The sequence below is a fragment of the Nicotiana attenuata genome, unplaced genomic scaffold (assembly GCF_001879085.1).
Source record: "Nicotiana attenuata strain UT unplaced genomic scaffold, NIATTr2, whole genome shotgun sequence".
Lineage (NCBI taxonomy): Eukaryota > Viridiplantae > Streptophyta > Magnoliopsida > Solanales > Solanaceae > Nicotiana > Nicotiana attenuata.
In genome coordinates, this window is record NW_017672633.1 from 2,965 (window position 1) to 25,406 (window position 22,442).

At 36.2% G+C, this 22,442-nt stretch overlaps 1 protein-coding gene across 1 annotated transcript; it reads right to left on the minus strand.

Moving 5' to 3' along the window:
* Positions 1–5,425: 5,425 nt before the first annotated feature.
* On the minus strand, positions 5,426–5,880 carry LOC109213910. Its single transcript, XM_019377749.1, has 2 exons — positions 5,713–5,880; positions 5,426–5,626 (listed from the first exon to the last, which is right to left on the minus strand). The coding sequence occupies exons 1-2, from the start codon at positions 5,878–5,880 to the stop codon at positions 5,426–5,428; spliced, it is 369 nt and encodes a 122-aa protein (XP_019233294.1).
* Between the last annotated feature and the right edge of the window lie 16,562 nt (positions 5,881–22,442).

The window sequence follows — 22,442 nt, forward strand, 5'->3', positions numbered from 1 at the left end:
TTCACAATTCCCTTTCACTCTCTCTTTCCGATACTCACACTGTTGTGGACTTTGCTCGCTTTCTTCTGCATTCTTTACTTCTATACCAGTATGTTTCAATTAGTTTATACGCCCCAAGAACAATGTGTTTAATTCTGTCCACATGTTTTCTAGCATATTGTAACGTGTTTCCCCTTCTCTTACAGTCCAGCATTTAAAATATCTGTGCAGTTGTTTGTTTGTTGTGAATATGATGCTTTATGAATTCCCTTACCCCTTTTACCCCTTTGTATGTGAGTTTATTGTTCAGGGCATAGCAGCCCCAATATTGCTGTCTATGATCCTGAACTGGGTTCATTGAACTCCTCAACTCAATCAATTCCCACTTCCCATTCACCCATTATGTGCTTGAGCCTTGACTTAGGTCTGATAGTGTCCTAATCACTATCCAGACCTTTGTCTGACCATCAAAAGGTCTGCTCCTAACTTGTTCATCTAGCAAGTGGTCAGGGGTGTGCCAGCCTACCTTATGGCTAGGTATGACCACCACTTGTCATGGCTCCTTAATTCCCTTTCACTTTGCACTTACTCCTAGCTATAAGTTCTGCCCCTCTCTTGCAAGCCATGCTTTGGGACCCCTGAGCTCCCTCTGAACTTGGATGCCTGAGGGCTGACTGTTCCACACTGCACCATCCTGTTCATAATGGCATCCTGGGTGTAAGCAATGCCTGGAATCCCCGAGGTTCCTTGAAACTTTGAAACACCCTGGATAATGAGAAGGCTTTGGAGATCTGGACCCCGGAGTTGGTTAAATACATATTATTGGACATTAAGATTGAATTAGGCTGCTTGGATCTAGCTGTTAGTTTTTGATGTATTTCTATTATTTCAGTTGATTCATTGGGTTGTAATAACTTGTATAGAACTCGGGGAATCTAGTAAAAGGGTGTGGGAGGGGTTTTACTTTCTTGCATCCATAAAGGGTAGATATCATGACTTTAGAACTTTAATTTTTTCACTAGAAATACTGTACATAAGATGGTTCGATGTTTCTGATTCAAGTCACCTAGATACCATGCCTATAGGGTTTAACGTTTAATTATGATATAAGTCATCTAGAAATCCTGCCTATAGGACCTTAACGTTCATGTAATCAGTGCATATAGAAATCATGCCTATAGGGAATGCATATGCATTAGGCAAACTGTAGGGTAATTAAATAATTACCTCTTCTTACCAGTTCTTAACAGACTTTTTTAATCAGATATAGATATCATAGGATTCCGCATCAAATTCGTCCGATTCTTCTTAAGCAATAACAATCTGTTAACTGGTCTCTAATGTCTTAATGTTTTCAGCCTCAATCTTTTGACAAAAACTCTTTTGAATCAGTATACATTTGAGTTCTTCAAATCAGCACCTCTTCTGAAATGATTTCTTTCTAAAATTCTGCCTAAACATTTTCCAACTAAGTTTTGGTCTTCCTGAAATTGTCTTTAAAACAGTTCTGCAGTTTTACTCTTTCCTTAAGTATTTCTGACTCTGGAACTCCTTTTATGGTTTATACTCATGATTCTCTTAAAACTTATTTCTAAACTGACTGCAGTCTGTACTTTCCGGCATTAGACTACTTTTCTAGAACCAGTACTTTCTAAATCACTCGCTTAAAATACCTTAAGTTCTGACAATTGGATCCAAGTTGCCTAATGTGGGCTTCCTGTCTAAACGTATGTATCGAACCAGTTCACTCGCTGCTTAATTTTTAATTTTAAAGACTAAACCAGTTTGTGTAAAGGCATGCTAAACTATATGTTATCTGATTTACGGGGTTTATGTGAGCCTTACCTGTTTGTCTGTTCATTCCCCCTACTTGTTACTTGTTTTTGAATGTCGATTAGAATTTTTGTCCTTTAAAACTCCATAAAGGCCCCCATCCCTTTCTCCCCTTTTTAGGATTAGAAGTCCTAATGCCCCGGGACTGATAGCTTGGGACGAGTAATAGTATGCGATAGGCAAACGATACCATTCCGCGCTCCAATACCTTAACGGGGTGGGAAAGGGTAGACATGGAGATGATGATTACACGATAACACTATGCGTACAATTGAGTACCAGTGTTGTGCGAATGATCCATGTAATATATAAACCGAGGACCCCCCTCCCTCTTTATTAGTTTAACAATTTTCTGAATCTTAAAAAGCTGTTGCACTTTCGACTTCTGTTTTTCACATAATTTTCAGATTGTTCGCACTAAGTACTTGACTTCTTCCTACTTGCACTTTTAACTAAATTGCTCCTTCCCTAAAATTCAGCACTTTTTTTTAACCTTTTGTGCTCCTTATTTGTAATAGTTTTCTCGTATTTTCAATGCTTGCTTGTTTACTTGTTTGTTTGCATTCAAAGTCACAATTGTAGCATGGTCGGGAACCACACTAGTGGATCTTGAGGGGTGCCTAACACCTTCCCCTCGAGATAATTTCTAGCTCTTACCCAAACTCTGGTTCTTCATCTCAAATTCTTCCTTAAAGTGTCCTAATGTACTATAATCATTAGGTGGTGACTCTTCAAACTAAAAAAAAACCCAATTCTCGCAAGGGAATAGAGTTGTCCTCCCGAATGTCGTATACCCGATTCCGAACTCCGGTTTGGAAGAAAAAGGGGGCGTCGACACATACAAAACCAAAAATGTAGCTTTATCTCCGTTCCACTTCTTATAGACATAAGACTCATTTTCACATTGATCAAAACCGAAGGTTTTAATCGATGCGTCAAAACAAGTATTCCATGCCCTAGAAGCTTATTTCAATCCATAAATGGATTTCTTTAATTTACACAACATGTGCTCATTGCCACTTGTTATGAAACCAACTGGTTGTTCCATACAGATGCACTCATCAAGACTTCCATTTAGAAAAGAGGTCTTGACATCCATTTGCCAGATCTCATAATCGTAATGAGCAGCAATGAATAAGAGAATCCTAATGGATTTAAGCATGGCTACCGGCGAAAAGGTTTCCTCATAATCGATCCCTTCTTTTTGAGTAAACCCTTTTGCAACAAGCCTAGCTTTAAAAGTTTGCACTTTTCAACCCACTCCTCTATTTTTCTTATAGATCCATCTACACCCTATGGGTTTGACTCCAGTAGGTGGTTCTACAAGATCCCAGACTTGATTGGAGTACATGGACTCCATTTCAGATTTCATAGCATCAACCCATTTATCAGCATCTGTATCCTGTAGTGCTTCGTCGTAATTAATAGGTTCTGTATTAGGCTCTTCAGGTATTTTATCATAAGATTCTCCCAAGAGCACAAACTGGAGAGGTTTTCTAATAATTCTCCCACTACGACTAGTCACTACAGGTGGAGGCTGATTTTGTTGTTGAATCACAACATCATTTCCTGGAACTGAAGCCTCAATGTTATCATCCACACCTTGCAGTGCTCGGATATCATTAACTTCTTCCTGGAGTGCAGGTTGCATAACAATTTCAGGTTGTTCAACAATCTGAGGCTGCTCAACAATCTGAGGTTGCTCAACAATCTGAGGTTGCTCAACATTACTCCCACTACTTTGGGGTAGTGAGATGTCAGGCAATTGCTCTTGTGCAATCTGCTGCCTATTGATATTTCTCCCACTACGATAATGCAGTGGTATATCAATACTGGCTTCCGGGATACGTTCTAGAGATGAGTCTTTAGTTACTCCATTATTTAATTCCTGTAAAACTAGTTTACTTCTAGGAATATGGTTCGTTAGATAGTCCTCTTCTAAAAATCTGGCATTTGTCGTAACAATTACCTTCTTTTCTTTGTGAGAATAAAACAAACCGCCTTTAGTTCCTTTTAGATATCCAATAAAAATGCATACTTCTGTCCTTGATTCAAATTTATCCGCTTTCCCTTTCAGCACATGTGCTGGACAACCCCTAACCCGAATATGCTGTAAACTTGGCTTGCGCCCAGTCCACAATTCTACTGGAGTTGAAGGTACTGACTTTGAAGGAACCAAATTTAGAATGTAGTTTGTTGTTTCTAAAGCATATCCCCAAAAGGAAGAAGGCAAATTGGAATAACTAAACATTGATCTAACCATTTCCATAAGGGTCCTATTTCTTCTTTTTGCCACATCATTTTGTTGTGGTGTTCCTGGGGCAGATAATTGAGATGTAATTCCATTATATGATAAGTATTTTATGAATTGCGCAGAAAGGTATTCACCACCACGATCAGATTGCAATATTTTGATATATTTATCATGTCGTTTCTCCGTTTCCGTCTTAAATTCTTTGAATTTCTCAAAGCATTCAGACTTACGCTGCAACAGATAAATATATCCATATTTTGAGTAATCTTCTGTGAAAGTCACAAAATACTCAAAATCACCTCTTGCTTGTATATTCATAGAGCCACACAAATCAGAGTGAATTAATTCTAGCTTATCACTGGCTCTATTTCCTTTTGAGGGGAAATGTCTCTTCGTCATTTTGCCTTCTAAACAGGATTCGCATGTTGGTAGTGACTCCACTTTCAATGAACTCAAAGGTCCATCAGAGACCAATCTCGAAATCCTATTTAGATTTATATGACCTAGACGTAAGTGCCACAAATAAGTTTGACTCAATTCAGAAATACGTTTTCTTTTATGTGGTAGATTAATGTTATTTAGTTCTTTTGGTTGTTGTAGCACATGAGGAGATATATCAAGAATAAAAAGGTCATGTACTCTAGCAGCAGTGTAGATAAAACGTTTATTAAACTTAATAACAGCAGAGTTATTAGCAAAATAAACATTATAACCAGCATCCATTATTTTCAAAACCGAAATCAAATTTCTTCTAATAGAAGGTACATAGAGAACATCTTTTAAAACTAAAACTCTATCACTACTAAATGAAACTCTAATATCTCCTAAAGCTAAAGCTGGTGCTGGCTCGCCATTGGCTTGAAAAATGCAAACTTCATTCTCACTTAGCCGCCGCGTTTCCTGAAACCCCTGCAAAGTAGTGCAGATGTGATTAATGGCTCCCGAATCTACACACCAAAACATGGTAGAAACAGCCGCTAAACAAGTTTCAATGACATTTAAATTTGAATTACCTTGCTTATTCAACTTTGCCAGATAGGCAGGGCATTGCTTCTTGTGATGCCCAGGTTGCTTGCAATGATAGCACTTGCCTTTGGGCTTTTTCACACCAACCGCACCACCAAGTGTCAAAACCTTTTGAGCCTTCTTCTTTTTCTTATTGCCTTTCGACTTAGAAACCGAAGCTTTCTCAACATTGAGTGCCACAACTGGAGCTTGTTGTTTGATAATAGATTCTGCCGCTTGCAGCTCATTCAATAATTTCGCTAGTGACATATCCATTTTGTTCATATTATAGTTCAAGTGAAACTGTTGAAAACTGTCAGGCAGAGTCTGCAGGACCATCTCAACTTGAGACTCCTAATCAATCACAGCTCCAAGGACCTCCAGTTCATTCAGAAGACTCATCATCTTCAGAACGTGGTCCCTGACCGATGATCCTTCAGCCATCTTGGTGTTCAAAAGGGCTTTCATGGTTGTCTGCTTAGCTGCACGATTTTGCTCACCGAACATCTCGTTGAGACTTTCGAGCATATCATAAGCAGACCCCATAGATTGATGCTGATGTTGCAAACATTCTCCATAGAGGCAAGAATGTAACATCGCGCCATCTCATCAGCCTTAACCCATTTGTCATAGGCCTTAACCTGATCATCCGTAGAATTTTCAGGTTTTTCTGGGCACTCGTCAGTGATTACAAATTTGTAACCTTCAGCAGTTAGGACAATATCAAGGTTCCTTTTCCAGTCAATATAATTCGGTCCTTCTAACTTGTTTTGGTTCAAAATTGAGGTAAGTGGGTTGAATGAAGACATGGTTAATCTGAGAGATATTCACATTAAATAGATCATTAATTATGTATTTAGAATAATTAAATTCAAAACAGCACATTACACATATAACCATGCTCATTGAACAGTTAGATTCGTTAGGGAAACTTAACTATTCATGCAAAATATATGAGTGATGTAAGATATTAACCCCATAAATTTAAACAGGACCAACTCAGATGGAGAGTAAACTGTTAATTTAAGATAGGTAAACATCACTTTTATAAACTCTAGTTTCATTCAATCAACATGTAACTCAGTTGGAGAGTTAATACAAGTAATCAAATAACTAGAGGCAAAACTACAGTAATCATCTATAATGAATATATCCGATATGGAAGAAGACCTATGTCAACATATAAATTCATTATATTACTGTAAAATATGATTGGAAACAATGAGAATTGAACCCTACCATCACAGATTTCTTTTAAAAAACAAATTTATTAAAAAAATTTCCAGAAAATAGAAAAATGGCCAAAAACCTATCTAAATGACCCCGAATGCCCAAAAACCGACATACCTTAGCCCATGACTATTGCTCACCGGGCCGTTTCTGATGAACCTACCAAATTTGAGGTCAATCGGAGTTCGACAGAATTTCAGAATTCTAAAACTTCTAGAATTCTGTTTTTGGCGTTTTAAGGGTTTTTTATTATTTTGACTTGTTCAAATCATATAATATATTGATGTATGTTAACACATGATTTCAGAACTCAAAATAATATTTTTATTTTTATTTAATAAAAACGTGTTTAGACAGAATTGTAGAACAGAATGTTTTTCACTAGTCAAAAACGCCACTGTTCATAATTCTGTATATTAATTCAAAATTACAGAACTAATATCATACAAAACAATCAAGTTTTTATTAATATAACACTGCGATTATGGACAGAATGCAACAAAAATAGATTAATGGTATTAATTCACTGTTTATGCATATGTATATTAACCCATAATTACAGAATTAATAGCATTCAAAAAACAGTCACGTTTTTATCAACAAAAGAAATTGCTATTCAACAAAAACGTAATTTAAACAGACTGTTATTTAAATATAACACCACTGTTTATACATGTGTATATTAATTCATAATTTCATAATAACAGAATTAAGATACTAGTAAATACAATCACGTTTTTAACATAGAATAATCATCCCAAACATGTATCAATAAACAACACGTTTTAATATTACTCTATGCATGCTGTATTACATTATCTAGTTAGATGTAAGACGGCGTCTGATACCAATTGTTAGAACATGCGCAGCGGAAGCAAGCATACAATCCAGGCATCAAATACATGTAAACTAGACAACGCAATAATAACGAGATTAGAAGCACTAACCTCTTGAAGTAGTTGCACAAATCCTCCAAACAGCAAGAATCCAGGGCTGCAGTCTTCTGCTATTTGCCTAGTAAAACCTAGGACGATTTTGCTTTTGGGTGGGCAAGGACAATACAACTAAAAGGTAAGTTATTAGGTGAAACTAGTCTTCCTTTAATAGACCCGAAATCAAGCCACAATAGGGGCTCAAAAACGTGTAGGATTCTGCAAGTAGAATCCCACTCTAACTCAAAAGGATAACTTTTCTCCCAAGCTACTTTTTACCCAAGTCTGTCCAGGTTTTTACTAGGTATAGAAGGGACCACAGAAATAATAAGAGGCTACTAATTATAGTATTAATTCGAAATTAGCATGAATTAATTCTTACTATAATTAATTATAATTTATTCCACTAAAAAACTGCAATTGAACTCCTCAATATGAATTTCAAAAATTCATTAACACTTATTTTAACTCCCCATGTTAAGATTTCAAATACCAGTTAATTAAATTAAATCACTAAAAATTTAATTCAATTAACTAATTAAATCCTTTATAATTCCGCTTAAACTATTTCATGTGACGGATACAAAATCCACCGGCCGGGTTTTCACATGAAAACATATAAGCTTACATAAAGGGGTATCATCAAACCCAAAACCGAGTCATGGATTCTATCAACTAATTATTATTCACAAATGTTATTCGTTATTGTCCAATCTATTAGGCATACACTAAATCTAAATAGAGTCGTACCTTTTGATAAATCAAAACAACAAACAAATTACATTGATCATAATAATTATATCAAGATTAGGAGTATAAACTCATTTAATGAATTAGAGAAAATATTTTATATATTCAGTACAAAAACATCTTTTGTCTACTTGGTCCGTTCAATATACACTGAGTATACTAGCACAAGAAGTTGGAGTAAAACTACTCCCATAATCAAGACAAATTATACGATAATCTTGTGCTACAATCATCAAGATATTTTGTCCAACAATATCTTTGATTGTGAACATAGTTTATTAATTATAAGAACCAACAATTTAATCTTCTGTGCATGAGCTAAAACTCCATACACTAAATTGTCTACTACATAACTAAAAGGACACACGTGTAACAAATGATCTATTTAAAACAGTACTTTATTGAATTGAATAAATTAAATAAACAATTGTTCCATAAAGAATAAAATATAATACTATGTCTAAATCGCATGGTTAATAGTATATCCCAACACGTTATATCCTAGAGTAATAAAAATAAGTAAAAAAATTGGTCGACTTAAATAAACATGTTAGGTGATATATCGGGTTCAATGTTTGCTTAGATCAAAATGCGCAATTAGACTAAACAATAGCTCACAACCCAGGCAACCAAACTAGAAATCTTTTTTCTTTTCTTATTTATTTAAATCATCAGATCGAACTAATAAATTTATTTTCTTTATTTATGTTCACTTTATAGTATATCCAAAAATAAACCCAAAATATTTATTTTTCTATATTTTGATAAATTTGTTTGAAAAGACAATTTCTATTATACGTATGCAACTCTAACTTGGCATGGTAAACTAACTTGGCTGTTTGGTAGGATAAGATTTGCAGCTTTAACATACGACCATTCTTTCTTTTCATTTAATTTTCTCTTTTTAACTTGGTGTCCAATATTCATTATTAGAGATCAATTAAATTTGGATTCGTGCTGAAAAGTTCTACGTTGACGATAAAACACCCCATAACATACGCCCATTCACCTGATGTATACAACTGATCATGTCAAAGATGCATGGTATGCGGGGGTTTATATACTTGAGAGATGCCAAACAGGGGCGGATTCTTCGCCGAAAAATAACACTATATATTTATATATAAGGCAAAATCTGTTTTTTACCTCTATATATTAAGTTTTTGAATTCCTTTGACACAACCCAAAAGTATAGCTTTGTGGTCAAGAGAGTTCACAACTTTTGTAAGATCATAGGCTCAATTCTCACTAGCTACAATTTTTTTCTGACTTTTTTTTTTTGAACTCCTTGGCGGAGATCCTACCTCCGCTACTAATGCCAAAGCAGTAAGAAAATCTAACAATGGCATGGGGTTCAATGCCTAATAATGATAACGTCGCCCACTTATTAGTTCACATGTTGATATGATGGTGATATGATCAAGTTGTCAAATTGCAAATATGTATGAAATAATTGCTTTATTTAAATTTACATTACAAAGTGGACAATCTTTGATATGATCCTCTTTGTGTTTTTTTCTTTACGAGTCAACAACAAATGTTAAACTTAATGATTGGAGGTGTTAAAATAGAAAAATATAAAATCTAAAATTACATGAAAATCAATTATTTCAAAAGATCTAAAATATCTCGAAATTCAGGCGGATCTAACAAATTGGAAATAATAAAAACTGAAAATGTAAATATACAAGTGATGCCAATTAGAATGCTAGTGGTTGCTAGAAGATTCTTAGGCATCATTTGATTTGTGGGAAGAAAAAAAACAATTTCCGAATAAAATACAAAATTATATTGTAATCGTAGTATTAATTTATACCACATTTAATTTCGCCTCTGATCAAGAGTTCATTCACGATAACATAAAACTGATCTCTCCCCTGAGTTGGACAAGAAGAAATTTTCTTGATTGGGTACTTTGATTACAAATCTTTATTGCAAATTTGCAATAATGAATGCAGTGTCAGACATCCGTAATTGGTAACAGATAAGTGTACTCGATTAAGGACCTATTGCACTTGGCTTCTTTTTCACCAATCTTCCTATCTACTTAATCTTATCTTTAACAGTGGATATTGCAAGGTCACTCCAAAATCCAACGTACCCACCATAAAGTTCTCTTCAAGTGATAATTCATGGATACAAACAGGCAATTCACCTACAGTTTTTGGTGATTAAAGGGCAACACGGTGCACTAAGCTCCCGTTATGCACGGGGTCGAGGAAAGGATTGGATCATAAGTGTATATTTGTATTGGGGAAAATTGTATTTATATATATATGGTGACGTGTCATGACACGTAGACTGGTCAAACAGTCAAAGAATTAGGGTTGGTTAACAGATACGAGCAAGTTAAATGGAGAAGGCACGAGCAGTCATACAAGTAACTCAACGCTCGTACCTATTCAAGACATTTAAAGGTCAAAGATCGTGAAAAGTCAAATGAATGAATCTGACAGCATGAAAGAGCCAGATACAGCATTTAATGAGTATTAAATACTGGAAACGTTAGAGAATATGTATTTAACATATATGATTGCATAACGTAACATTTAAAGTCATTAATTACCCATAATTGTCTTATTCTGACAAAGGTGAATTTTGTATCCCCAAAATGGCTATAAAAGGGAAAGTCACAAACAACTGTAAGGACACGAAAAAAACACTATTGGAATATACTTTGATTTATTTGCTTTCTGATCATATTATTCTCAAATTTCTTTCTTTATATATTCTTTTCCGATTATCAGTAACCCGTGTTCTTCTAAATTCAAGCTTTGACCTGAAATCTAATTTTTGGTTAAACAAATTGGTTCCGTTACCAGAATCTGATAATCAATTATATCTCAGCCTGATTTTCTTTGTGGAATCAAATATGTCGAACAACAATGACAATATCCATGGAGACCCAATCAATCAGCAAAATCAGGGAGATCCGCAAAATGATCAAACTCCACGAGACTCACCACGACAATCTCGTGAGGGCACTCCTGAAAGATCTCACACAGAAGAACAAGGTCAATTTGAAAATGCTGAAGCTATGGATGATGCCTTACAAAAACTTATCGCTACTCAGGTCAACAAAGCTTTACAAGCTTTTGTTAGTCAATTACCTGCTGTTCCACCCACACCTACTCCAAATAACAATACTTTGGAGAATCCTCGTTCTGGACTGGTTAATTCAGGCAGTGGTGGAACCCCCAGTGAAACACAGGAGGGAGACCCAGGTAATCCAATTAATTCTGATTTGCAAAATCTAGTGCTAAAATTGCAGAAACAACTTAGGGAGCAAAACGACAGCATAGAACAAATACCTGGAGTACCACCCATGATCAAGGGAGTAGATATCGATAAATATTCTCAACAGCCATGGAAGCCAAGAGCCGCCCCTCTCCCAATTCCAAAGAAGTTCAAGATGCCCGATATTCCAAAGTATGATGGAACAACAGACCCACGAGATCATGTTACTGCGTTTACAACAGGAGTCAAGGGCAATGATTTGACTAAACAGGAGATTGAATCAGTCTTGGTCAAAAAGTTCGGCGAAACACTCACTAAAGGGGCACTAACATGGTATTCTCTCTTATCTGAAAATTCTATAAATTCTTTTGCTGAGCTTGCAGATTTATTTATCAAAGCACACTCGGGAGCTCAAAAAGTTGAAAAAAGAATGGAGGATATCTTCAAAATTAAGCAAGGAGATTTAGAGCTGCTCAGAGAGTTCGTGGATAGATTTCAACGGGAAAGAATGACATTGCCACGAGTACCTGACAATTGGGCAGCCATAGCCTTCACCAGCAATTTGAATGAGAGGAGTTCAAAAGCCACGAGGCGACTCAAGGAAAGCCTTCGAGAATTCCCAGCAACAACATGGAATGATGTCTACAACAAATACAGTACAAAGATAAGGATTAAAGAAGACATTATTTTACGACATAAAACAGAAGAAAAAGTAAGCTCAAGGCGTGTTGAAAATGAAAAGAGATCCGGTAAAAACAGGTACGAGCCTTACATGGGACCTGCGGGAAAGGACTCATGGTTAAGGCAAGATAATCACAGGTACGATCACAAACCTAGAAACAGGGAATCAGGCTCTTCATCAAGGTTCGGGAATGATCGAAACACACGCGGGTCACGAGACGATGATGGAAGTCTAAAGGCAAGGTTCGGTGGTTATAACTTCAACGTAAGCACCTCTGAACTCGTAGCAGTTTTAAGAAGCATGGGAGATAAGGTACGGTGGCCAAAGGAAATGCGATCGAATCCAAACAGACGAAACCCTGATCATTGGTGCGAATTTCATAACGATCACGGGCATAAAACAGCAGATTGCAGGTTTCTGCAAGGTGAAGTTGATCATTTGCTAAAACAGGGGTATCTTACTGAGTTATTCAGTGAGAAAGGTAAACAAGCATACATGAAGAACATGCAAGAGCCTCCAAAACCACCTTCACCCAAGAGAACTGTCAACGTTATAAGTGGGGGTGAAGAGATTAACAATGTATCATATAAAAAGGTTTCAAAAGTAACAATTACCCACGGGAAGCGGCCTCGACATGTACTGGAAGAAGAGAATATCATATTCAACGATGCAGACGCCGAGGGACTCTTAACTCCGCATAACGACGCACTGGTAATATCTTTACTTGTACATGACACTAACGTGAAACGAGTTTTGGTTGATCCAGGAAGTTCTGTAAATATTATTTTAATACGAGTATTGCGTGAGATGCAGGCGGAGGATAAATTGATTCCAAAAGCACATACTTTATCGGGATTTGACAACTCTAGTGTTGTAACGAAAGGGGAAGCAATACTTACTACATTCAAAGAAGGCATCGTTAAAGATACCAAATTTCAAGTCGTAGATATGGAAATGGCTTACAACATGATTCTAGGGAGGCCATGGATTCATGAGATGGATGCTGTTCCTTCAACATTACATCAAGTTATTAAATTTCCATCTCCATGGGGAATACGTCAAATCAGAGGCGATCAACAAACATCTAGAAGCATCAATTCCGTTGCAGATTCAACTGTTAAGGGTGAAGACAAATAGCAATTGCAGAATTTAGGTGAGGGTAACACAGTGTCAACCTCACCTGAACAAAGGCAAACGGATGTGGATTCGAGACCTGATACCATTCAAGAACCGGAGGAGAACGAGAACATCAAAACAACGATCGAAGAGCTAGGGGCCGTGGTGTTATTTATACATTTGCCCGAGAGAAAAGTACACATAGGAGCTAATCTTAGCCCGGAGGTAAAACGTAAATTGATTGAATTTTTAAAAGCTAATGCAGATTGTTTTGCTTGGTCCCATTCTGACATGACAGGGATACCACCGGAAGTCATGACCCATAAATTGAATGAAGGTCCATCATATCCTCCCGTCAAGCAAAAGAAAAGAAAGCAAGGAACCTTCAAGAATAAGGTGATTCAAGAAGAAGTTCAAAAATTGCTACACAATTGGTTCAATTCGTGAGGTAAAATATCCTAACTGGTTAGCTAATACTGTTGTGGTTCCTAAAAAGAATGGTAAGTGGCTAGTCTGTGTAGATTACACAGACCTTAATAAAGCTTGTCCAAAAGATTCTTTTCCTTTACCGCACATAGATCAGTTAATTGATGCTACTGCAGGGCATGAGCTATTAAGTTTTTTAGATGCATATTCAGGCTATAATCAAATCAAGATGGATCCAGGAGATGAAGAAAAAACTTCTTTCATAACAGACAGGGGGACTTACTGTTATAAGGTAATGCCCTTTGGTCTTAAGAATGCAGGTGCAACGTATCAGAGGTTAGTCACCCAAATGTTTCAAGAACATTTAGGTAAGACCATGGAGGTATATATAGATGATATGCTAGTTAAGACTTAATATTTGGAAGATCATATATCGCACCTATCTGACACGTTTAAAATTTTACAAAAATATAATATGAAGTTGAATCCAGAAAAATGTGCATTTGGTGTGGCATCAGTTAAGTTTTTAGGTTTTCTTGTTTCTAACCGTGGTATTGAAGTGAATCTTGCACAGATTAAGGCCATTGAAGAAATCCCTGATATACTTTCAAACAAGAAAGAAGTTCAAAGACTGACGGGAAGAATCGCAGCTTTGGGAAGATTCATTTCCAAATCATCGAAAAAATGTTTCAAATTCTTCTCGGCACTTAAGAAGCAGGACCATTTTGAATGGGACGAGTAGTGTCAACAAGCACTTAGGGATTGAAAACATATTTGTCAAATCCACCTTTGCTAGCAAAACCAAAGGCTGGGGAGAAACTTTTCATCTACCTTGCTATTTCAGAAGTTGCGGTAAGCGCAGTTTTGGTTCGAGAAGAGCAGGGTAAACAATCTCCTATCTATTATATTAGTAAATCTTTGTTAGATGCAGAGACACGGTATCCGCAATTGGAAAAACTAGCACTTGCTCTAATCATGGCATCTAGGAAGCTAAGACCATATTTTGAATGTCATCCCATTGCTGTAGTGACTGCATACCCCTTACGTAATATATTGCATAAACATGAATTGTCAGGGAGGTTAGCTAAATGGGCCATAGATTTAAGTGAATATGAAATCACGTACTTACCTAGAACGGCGATAAATCCCAGATATTAGCTAATTTCGTGGCTGACTTTAGCCAAGGGATGCAGTTAGAAGCAGAAAAAGAAGTACAAATACCTAATGGGGCTAATCCAGGTACATGGACCTTATTTACTGATGGCTCATCTAACGTAAAAGGTGCAGGATTAGGAATTGTTTTAGTACCACCTACGGGTGAAACTATTAAGCAAGCTATTAAATGTCATTCCATAACTAACAATGAAGCGGAGTATGAAGCTGTGATTGCAAGTCTAGAATTGGCACGAGAACTTGGTATAAATCAAGTGGTGATCAAAAGTGATTCGCAACTCAGGGTTAATCAAATGCTTGGGACTTGCACAGCTAGGGAAGCAAGGATGCAACAGTACTTGGAAAAGGTACGGGAACTGATAAAGCAATTCCAAACTTGGAAGGTCATACAAATATCAAGGGATGAAAATGTTGAAGCAGATGCCTTAGCTAATCTCGCATCCGCAGCTGATGTGGCAAATGATGCAAACGCTTCAGTTATATATTTATTTCATTCAGTTCTCGAACCTGATAAGAATGAGGTAAATTTTAATAATTTAACTTGGGATTGGAAAAATGAAATTATTGCTTTTTTACAGTGTGGTACCGTCCCTGGTGACAAGAAACAAGCGCATGCACTTCGAAAAAAGGCTGCTCGTTACTGTTTAAAACAGGGGAACCTTTATCGTAAAATGTTCGGTGGTCCCTTAGCAAGATGCCTCGGACCTTCTCAAATGGAGTATGTAATGAGGGAAATACATGAGGGGCATTGCGGGAATCATGCAGGAGGAAGATCACTGGTGAGAACCTTGATTAGAGCAGGGTACTACTGGCCTAAAATGGAAGAAGAAGCGGAAAGTTTCGTGGCTAAATGTGATAAATGCCAGAGGTATGGTAACAATATACACAGGCCAGCAGAATTATTACATCCAGTCATTGCGCCGTGGCCATTTATGAAATGGGGAATGGATATAGTAGGACCATTACCTCAAGGAAAAGGACAGGTAAAGTTTCTTCTCGTACTTACCGATTATTTCACTAAATGGGTAGAGGCAGGAACATTTAAACAGGTGCGAGAAAAGGAAGTTAAAGATTTTATTTGGCGAAATATCATCTACCGATTTGGTGTACCAAAGGAAATTGTATGCGACAATGGCCCTCAATTTATCGGAGCTCAAGTCACAGAGTTTTTTAAGAGTTGGCAAATTAAAAGGATTACATCTACACCTTATCACCCAGTGGGTAACGGGCAAGCAGAATCAACGAACAAAGTCATAATCAACAATTTAAAGAAACGTTTAGAGGAGTTAAATGGTAATTGGCCCGAAGTGTTACCCGGAGTTTTATGGGCATATCGCACGACAACAAAGACGAGCACATGTGAAACCCCTTTCTCTTTAGTTTATGGAGCTGAAGCACTAATCCCGGTTGAAATAGGAGAACCAAGTACAAGATTCTCACAAGCAACACAAGAGTCTAATGATGAAGAGATGCGGGTCAATTTGGATTTACTGGAAGGCAAGAGAGAAGCTGCATTAATAAGAATGGCAGCACAAAATCAAGTGATCGAACGATATTANTACTAGCAGGCCAATCTGTGCTAAACAAACTTTGAAGAAACGACAGAAATCGAGAATTACTGGATCAATGGCTGGTTTAAAGCCAAGAGTAAAAGGGTATGTGTAAACAAAAGAAAGACCAGTCATATAGGAGGTAATTCTTTGATTTGGATTGGGGATTACAATGGGAAAGTCGTTACTCCAGTGACAATCTTTGCGGACTATGGGAGCTAAAATCTCTGTAATCAAAGTGGGGTAAGCATCGGTACGATCTAGACCAGAAACATGGGTTTGAAGTGATTGTCGATCATGGTAAAAAGATAAATCGTTAGGGACTATTTCTTATACCAAGTGCTCTTGTAATGGTTCAGAGGCCTCCTTGCTTTTAGAAGAAGATTTTTTGGTAAAAGAACTTCTAGTTCTAGAGGAAGAACCAGGGCTAGGAGAAGGCATGGCAGAACCGCCACCACGAGAGGATCCTAAGCTACGAAGTCTCCCATCCCTTCTATGTCTAACAGGGGCATTGGGAAAATTGTCTAAAATGGGAACTCTCTTAGGGTTAGGGTTCGAAGAAGACATGATGAGGAAGAAGAAGAAGTAAAACAGAGATTTGCACAATTCAAGTGTTCGAGGAAAAAAGTTTTATGTGGTAAAAGGTGAAAGGAAAAATTGTATTTATACTGATGGGCGACCGTCAAAAGTAAAAAATGCAGTAATGGAAGGGTCACAATAATGGTAACTGGCACTTCATGAACAGTGGAGCCGAAAAGAAAGCCTGAGAAAGTGCTGTAAAACTGTGGAACCAATAAGGAGATGACACGTGTCTAGAGCATTAAATGGAAGTGATAATTGAAGCGTCAACTCTGTCAGAGCATTAATTGTGACAAAAATTCTCCTTTAATGAATTCCACTTCCCAAATATTCAAATTGATGAATAAATGGAAAGTGGGGGGACTATCTTATTGGGAAAAATTGTATTTATATATATATGGTGACGTGTCATGACACGTAGACTGGTCAAACAGTCAAAGAATATAATTAAGGTTGGTTAACAGATACGAGCAACAACAGATACGAGCAAGTTAAATGGAGAAGGCACGAGCAGTCATACAAGTAACTCAACGCTCGTACCTATTCAAGACATTTAAAGGTCAAAGATCGTGAAAAGTCAAATGAATGAATCTGACAGCAAGAAAGAGCCAGATACAGCATTTAATGAGTATTAAATACTGGAAACGTTAGAGAATATGTATTTAACATATATGATTGCATAACGTAACATTTAAAGTCATTAATTACCCATAATTGTCTTATTCTGACAAAGGTGAATTCTGTATCCCCAAAATGGCTATAAAAGGGAAAGTCACAAACAACTGTAAGGACACGAAAAAAATACTATTGGAATATACTTTGATTTATTTGCTTTCTGATCATATTATTCTCAAATTTCTTTTTTTTATATATTCTTTTCCGATTATCAGTAACCCGTGTTCTTCTAAATTCAAGCTTTGACCTGAAATCTAATTTTTGGTTAAACAATATTGTATACATCTTTATCATGTATTTCTATAAGAAGTTGTTTCTATAGCTCGAACTGGCCTCTTGGTCTGACAACAATTATACCAGTTACTCAAGGCTCCCCTTCTTGCGTGCACTCAGGGGCAGATTTAGGGGGGCGGAAGGGGGTTCACCCGAACCCCTTCGCCGAAAAATTACACTGTATATATAAGGCAAAATCTATTTTTTACCTCTATATATTAAGTTTTGAACCCCCTTAACACAGCCCAAAAGTATAGCTTAGTGCTCAAGGAGGTTCAAAACCTTCCTAAGGTCATAGGTTTAATTTCCCACTAGTTACAATTATTTTTTTGACCCCCTTTATGGAGATCCTGCCTCAGTTACTGCCTGCACTAAGAACAATTTTATGAAATACCTACTATCTGTTAGTATGATAGTATCAGATTTCTTTCAGTAATACTTAATACTTTATTGATTACTAAGTCACACGCTACATATGACAATTTACCTACCTATATTCTCTCTTTCTTTCCAAGAGGACAACGATAGTAACATGAATCTCAAATCAACGAAGTTGAGGCTCTCAATATGCTGTTACAATACAAGAAATGGACCTTACCCAGATTTTAGTTTCCAAAAGAAGTCCTTAGACTAACTTTTTCCGAACTTAGAATCAGATTTGGTTAATTAAATTGACAGTCAAATCTGCTTAGGACTTTTAGTTTGAAACTCAATTGAACCTTAAATGAGCAAACTGACAGCGTAAGATTCATCTGTTTCTACGGCTTTTTGATGCGTTACACAAACAAATACTTCCAAAGCCAGTAGAGAATACAAATACGAAATCAAATTTGACAAAAGAAAAGCGACTCATATACAAAAAGGGAAAAGGTTTAAATTTTGCCGTTCGTTACCCTCTTGATTTATTCATGTCCTTGATGTTAACAAATCATTTTGTATTTGATTTTAGTAATTATGGAACTCTAAATATGAAATGGGTGGACTTTACTTGTCTATTTTTTCAAGGAAAAAAAGTCAACTGTACCCCTCAGCTTTGACTGTAGTTTAAAATTATGCTCAAGTTTAAACTCAACTAGGGGTTAAGGGTAAGACATGAGAATGTAATTTTTTTAATTACATTTGGAAGGGAAAAGGGAATTTTAACCTACTAATGAAATTTGAATCTTCCACCTTAATTGTGGAAGATAGAGATTTCACCAAGTAAGTTAGCCTTCGACTCAAGGATAAAATTACTCAGTTTCAAATAATTTGACGGTTTTTTCTAATTTAAAACAAAAAAAACCAAATGGCCATACAAAAAGAAAAAAATAAGGTAAATGCGAAAAGAAAGAAAAGAAGGTGGGTGGTTTTTTTGGGGGGTGGGGGGTGGAGTTGGGTGGAATTTGGCTTTTACGGAAGGGTCAAAGATTCTGAGATAATATGGGGGTCCCACTTTAATGGATTGAATACCGACAAGAAGCTGAAGATGACAAAGTGGAAAGATGGGACCCAACATTTGAAGATTACGTTACATTGGCAATGTTTTGTATTTTAGTACTGAAATGAAATAGAAGCACAAGCACTATGAATCGCCGCATGATATACGTGTCCAATATTTTGCCACATGTTGTATCACAGTCCATTCTATTGACTATACTACCCCTATTTCTTTATGTAATGGGATTTTCTGGAAGTTAGTTGGGTTGGACGTAAATTCAATAGTTTTTTGTTCATAATATGCATATATATAAAAATATCATTATATATTTATAAATATTTATTATAAATTTAAATTATTAACTTGAGATCGTTATAGGAGTTTATAAATTTCAATCCTTGATTCTCCCTCTAGCTTCCGGGGGGCGGAGCCACAATGTTATTTGTGGGTTCGGCCGAACCTAATAGCTTTTGTTCAAACCCTTTATTTGTATTAAAAAATTCAATGAATATGCACAAATTATTAATTTAGAACCCAATTATTTAAAAGGATTATAATCTCGAACCCATAAGGTTCAAATCCTAGCTCCGCGTATGCTAACTTCCGTAAGTCATATTATATGTGAAGTCTATGTTTATGCTAAAATATATAAAGGGATCGATCGGAAACAGGAAGAGTAGTAACTAGGTAATTGAAATGGAACAATATGCAAAGAGGAACATTCTATAGATAATCATTATCAGAAATAGAATAAATAGTTCCAAGTAACCAAGAAGCTTGTAGTTGGTAAATAATGCTGGACGTATTGAGGGAAAGAACACGGTTAGCCACTAATAATACATGTATTTATTTTTAAGTTATCACTGCTTTAATAAATTTTTACTGCCCGGACGAAAATACCCTTCTGCTCATGTCCTTAACTTTTGAACTTAACTTCAGGACTACATGTCCTTAACTTTTGAACTTGGAACTCTAAGTTCAGGACTTCAGGACTACATGTCCTTAACTTTTGAACTTAACTTCAGGACTACATGTCCTTAACTTTTGAACTTGGAACTCTAAGTTCAGGACTTCAGGACTACATGTCCTTAACTTTTAAACTTAACTTCAGGACTACATGTCCTTAACTTTTGAACTTGTAACTGTAAGTTTAGGACCAAGTGTCCTTAACTTTTGAGCTTGTTAGTCTAAGTTCAGGACCCATTGTCCTTAACTTTTGAGTTTGTTAGTCTAAGTTCAGGACTTCAGGGCCTATTGTCCTTAACTTTTGAACTTGTAACTGTAAGTTCAGGACCTATTGTCCTTAACTTTTGAGCTTGTTAGTCTAAGTTCAGGACTTCAGGACCTATTGTTCATAACTTTTGAACTTGTAACTGTAAGTTCAGGACCTATTGTCCTTAACTTTTGAGCTTGTTAGTCTAAGTTCAGGACCAAGTATCCTTAACTTTTGAACTTGTAATTCTAAATTCAGGACCAAGTGTCCTTAACTTTTGAACTTGGAACTCAAAGTTCAGGACCAAGTGTCCTTAACTTTTGAACTTGTAACTGTACGTTAAGGATCCATAACGTAGCAGAAAACCAAACGTTATTTGTATCTTTTCACAAAATAAAAATAAAAAAAATAATATTTGCAATTTACATATAAGATTGATGTCAAATTACACAACAGAAAGCTAATAACAAAAAGAAACAACTAAAAAAAATAAAAGACTACAGAACCTAACCAACCAAAAGAAAAAGAAAAATAAATAAAACTCGGAAAGTTTGTTTTCTAAAGTTTTCTGTTCTAGGATTGCAGAAAAGAACACTTCACGATCAATTTTATTCAGTTTAGGAACAACAAGCCACTTTTGTTGCTTATACCTCAGAATCTTGAATGCTTATAAATATTCATTCAATTCTTCCTTCAAACAGAAAAAGCTATCAATCCATAAAAGCCCACCAGGCCTCAAAACTCTATCAAAATCATACAACACAAAATTAATTCAGCCATCAAGAAACCTCGTCTTATGAATCAAATCTAATGTGTTATCGAAAAATGGTAGCCTCTGATTTATAGTTAAGTAAAGAGGAATTAGCCCTCGAAGAGCAATCATCTCGTTAAATGGTGCACCAAGAAACACTAAAGAAGAAAATCCTTCTGGCACAGTTCTTCTCCCTAACATGAAAGAGATAGAAGAAAAGGTAACACGGTCTTTTCATATTAATTTTAATAGACTAGTGGCTACTATTGCTAAGCATTAAAAATATTGGATAAAAAGTAAATACTACTTTAAAAAGTGGCTACCCCACACAATTTTTACACGTATTGAGAGGCACCAGCTCTAGGCCCAAGACACTTAAGGCAAAGGCTTTAGGCCCCACATTTATGGGCCCCTTTTTCATTAAGAGAAGGTTCTATGGCTAATTTTCTATAGAAAATATTTTAGTATTTCACTGTAAAATTACAAGATTTTTATAATCATAAAAAGAAAACTATTTAGTCATCTGATCGATTACTATGTTGTCAATTAGAAAAAGAAATTGATTAAAAATTATAAATAAATTTGCAATTTAAAAAATTAGAAAGATAATTTAAATAAGAATATATATATATATATGAATGTTAAAAAAATTAAGGCATCTTAATAAATTTCTTAAGGCCACCAACTTTGTCAAGCCGCTCCAATAGCAATGCAATTGTTACAAGGTAGCTCATGTAACGAGAATAGGTCCGGTCATTGGGTTTTCATAATATCGAACTATCTTTAGAATGTCCTATCTCTCTCTTCAATGCTTTAAAATGAGCTAAAAGGCTTCTCTTAAAGCAGAAAAATAGGATCGATAGTAGTTTCGGCTATTCGATTCGAATGAGTTCCTTCACTTCCTTTCATGTAACAACCCGGCCGGTCGTTTTGAGAATTTAAATCACGTTCGGCGGCATAAGGTCTTGAGTAGCTTCGTGTTATGTGTATTGACTTGCGTGCGTGGTCGAGTTCAGTTACCGGATGAGTCTGAGTCAAATCGGAAGAAGGATTCTAGTTTTAGAAGCTCAAGCCGTATGAGTTGACTATAATTTGACTTTTGTGTAAACGGCTCCAGAATAGATTTTGGATGATTTCAACAGCTTCGTATGGTGATTTTGATTTTGGACTTAGGCGTGCGTCCGGATTTGGATTTGGAGGTCCGTAGGGTGATTTGAAGCATTTCGACGAAAGTTGGAAAAGTTGAAGTTTGGAATGTGAGATTTGACCAATAGTTGACTTTGGTGATATCGGGGTCGGAATGCGATTCTGAGAGTTAGAACAACTCCGTTATGTCTTTTGGGACTCGACTGCAAAATTTGACGTCA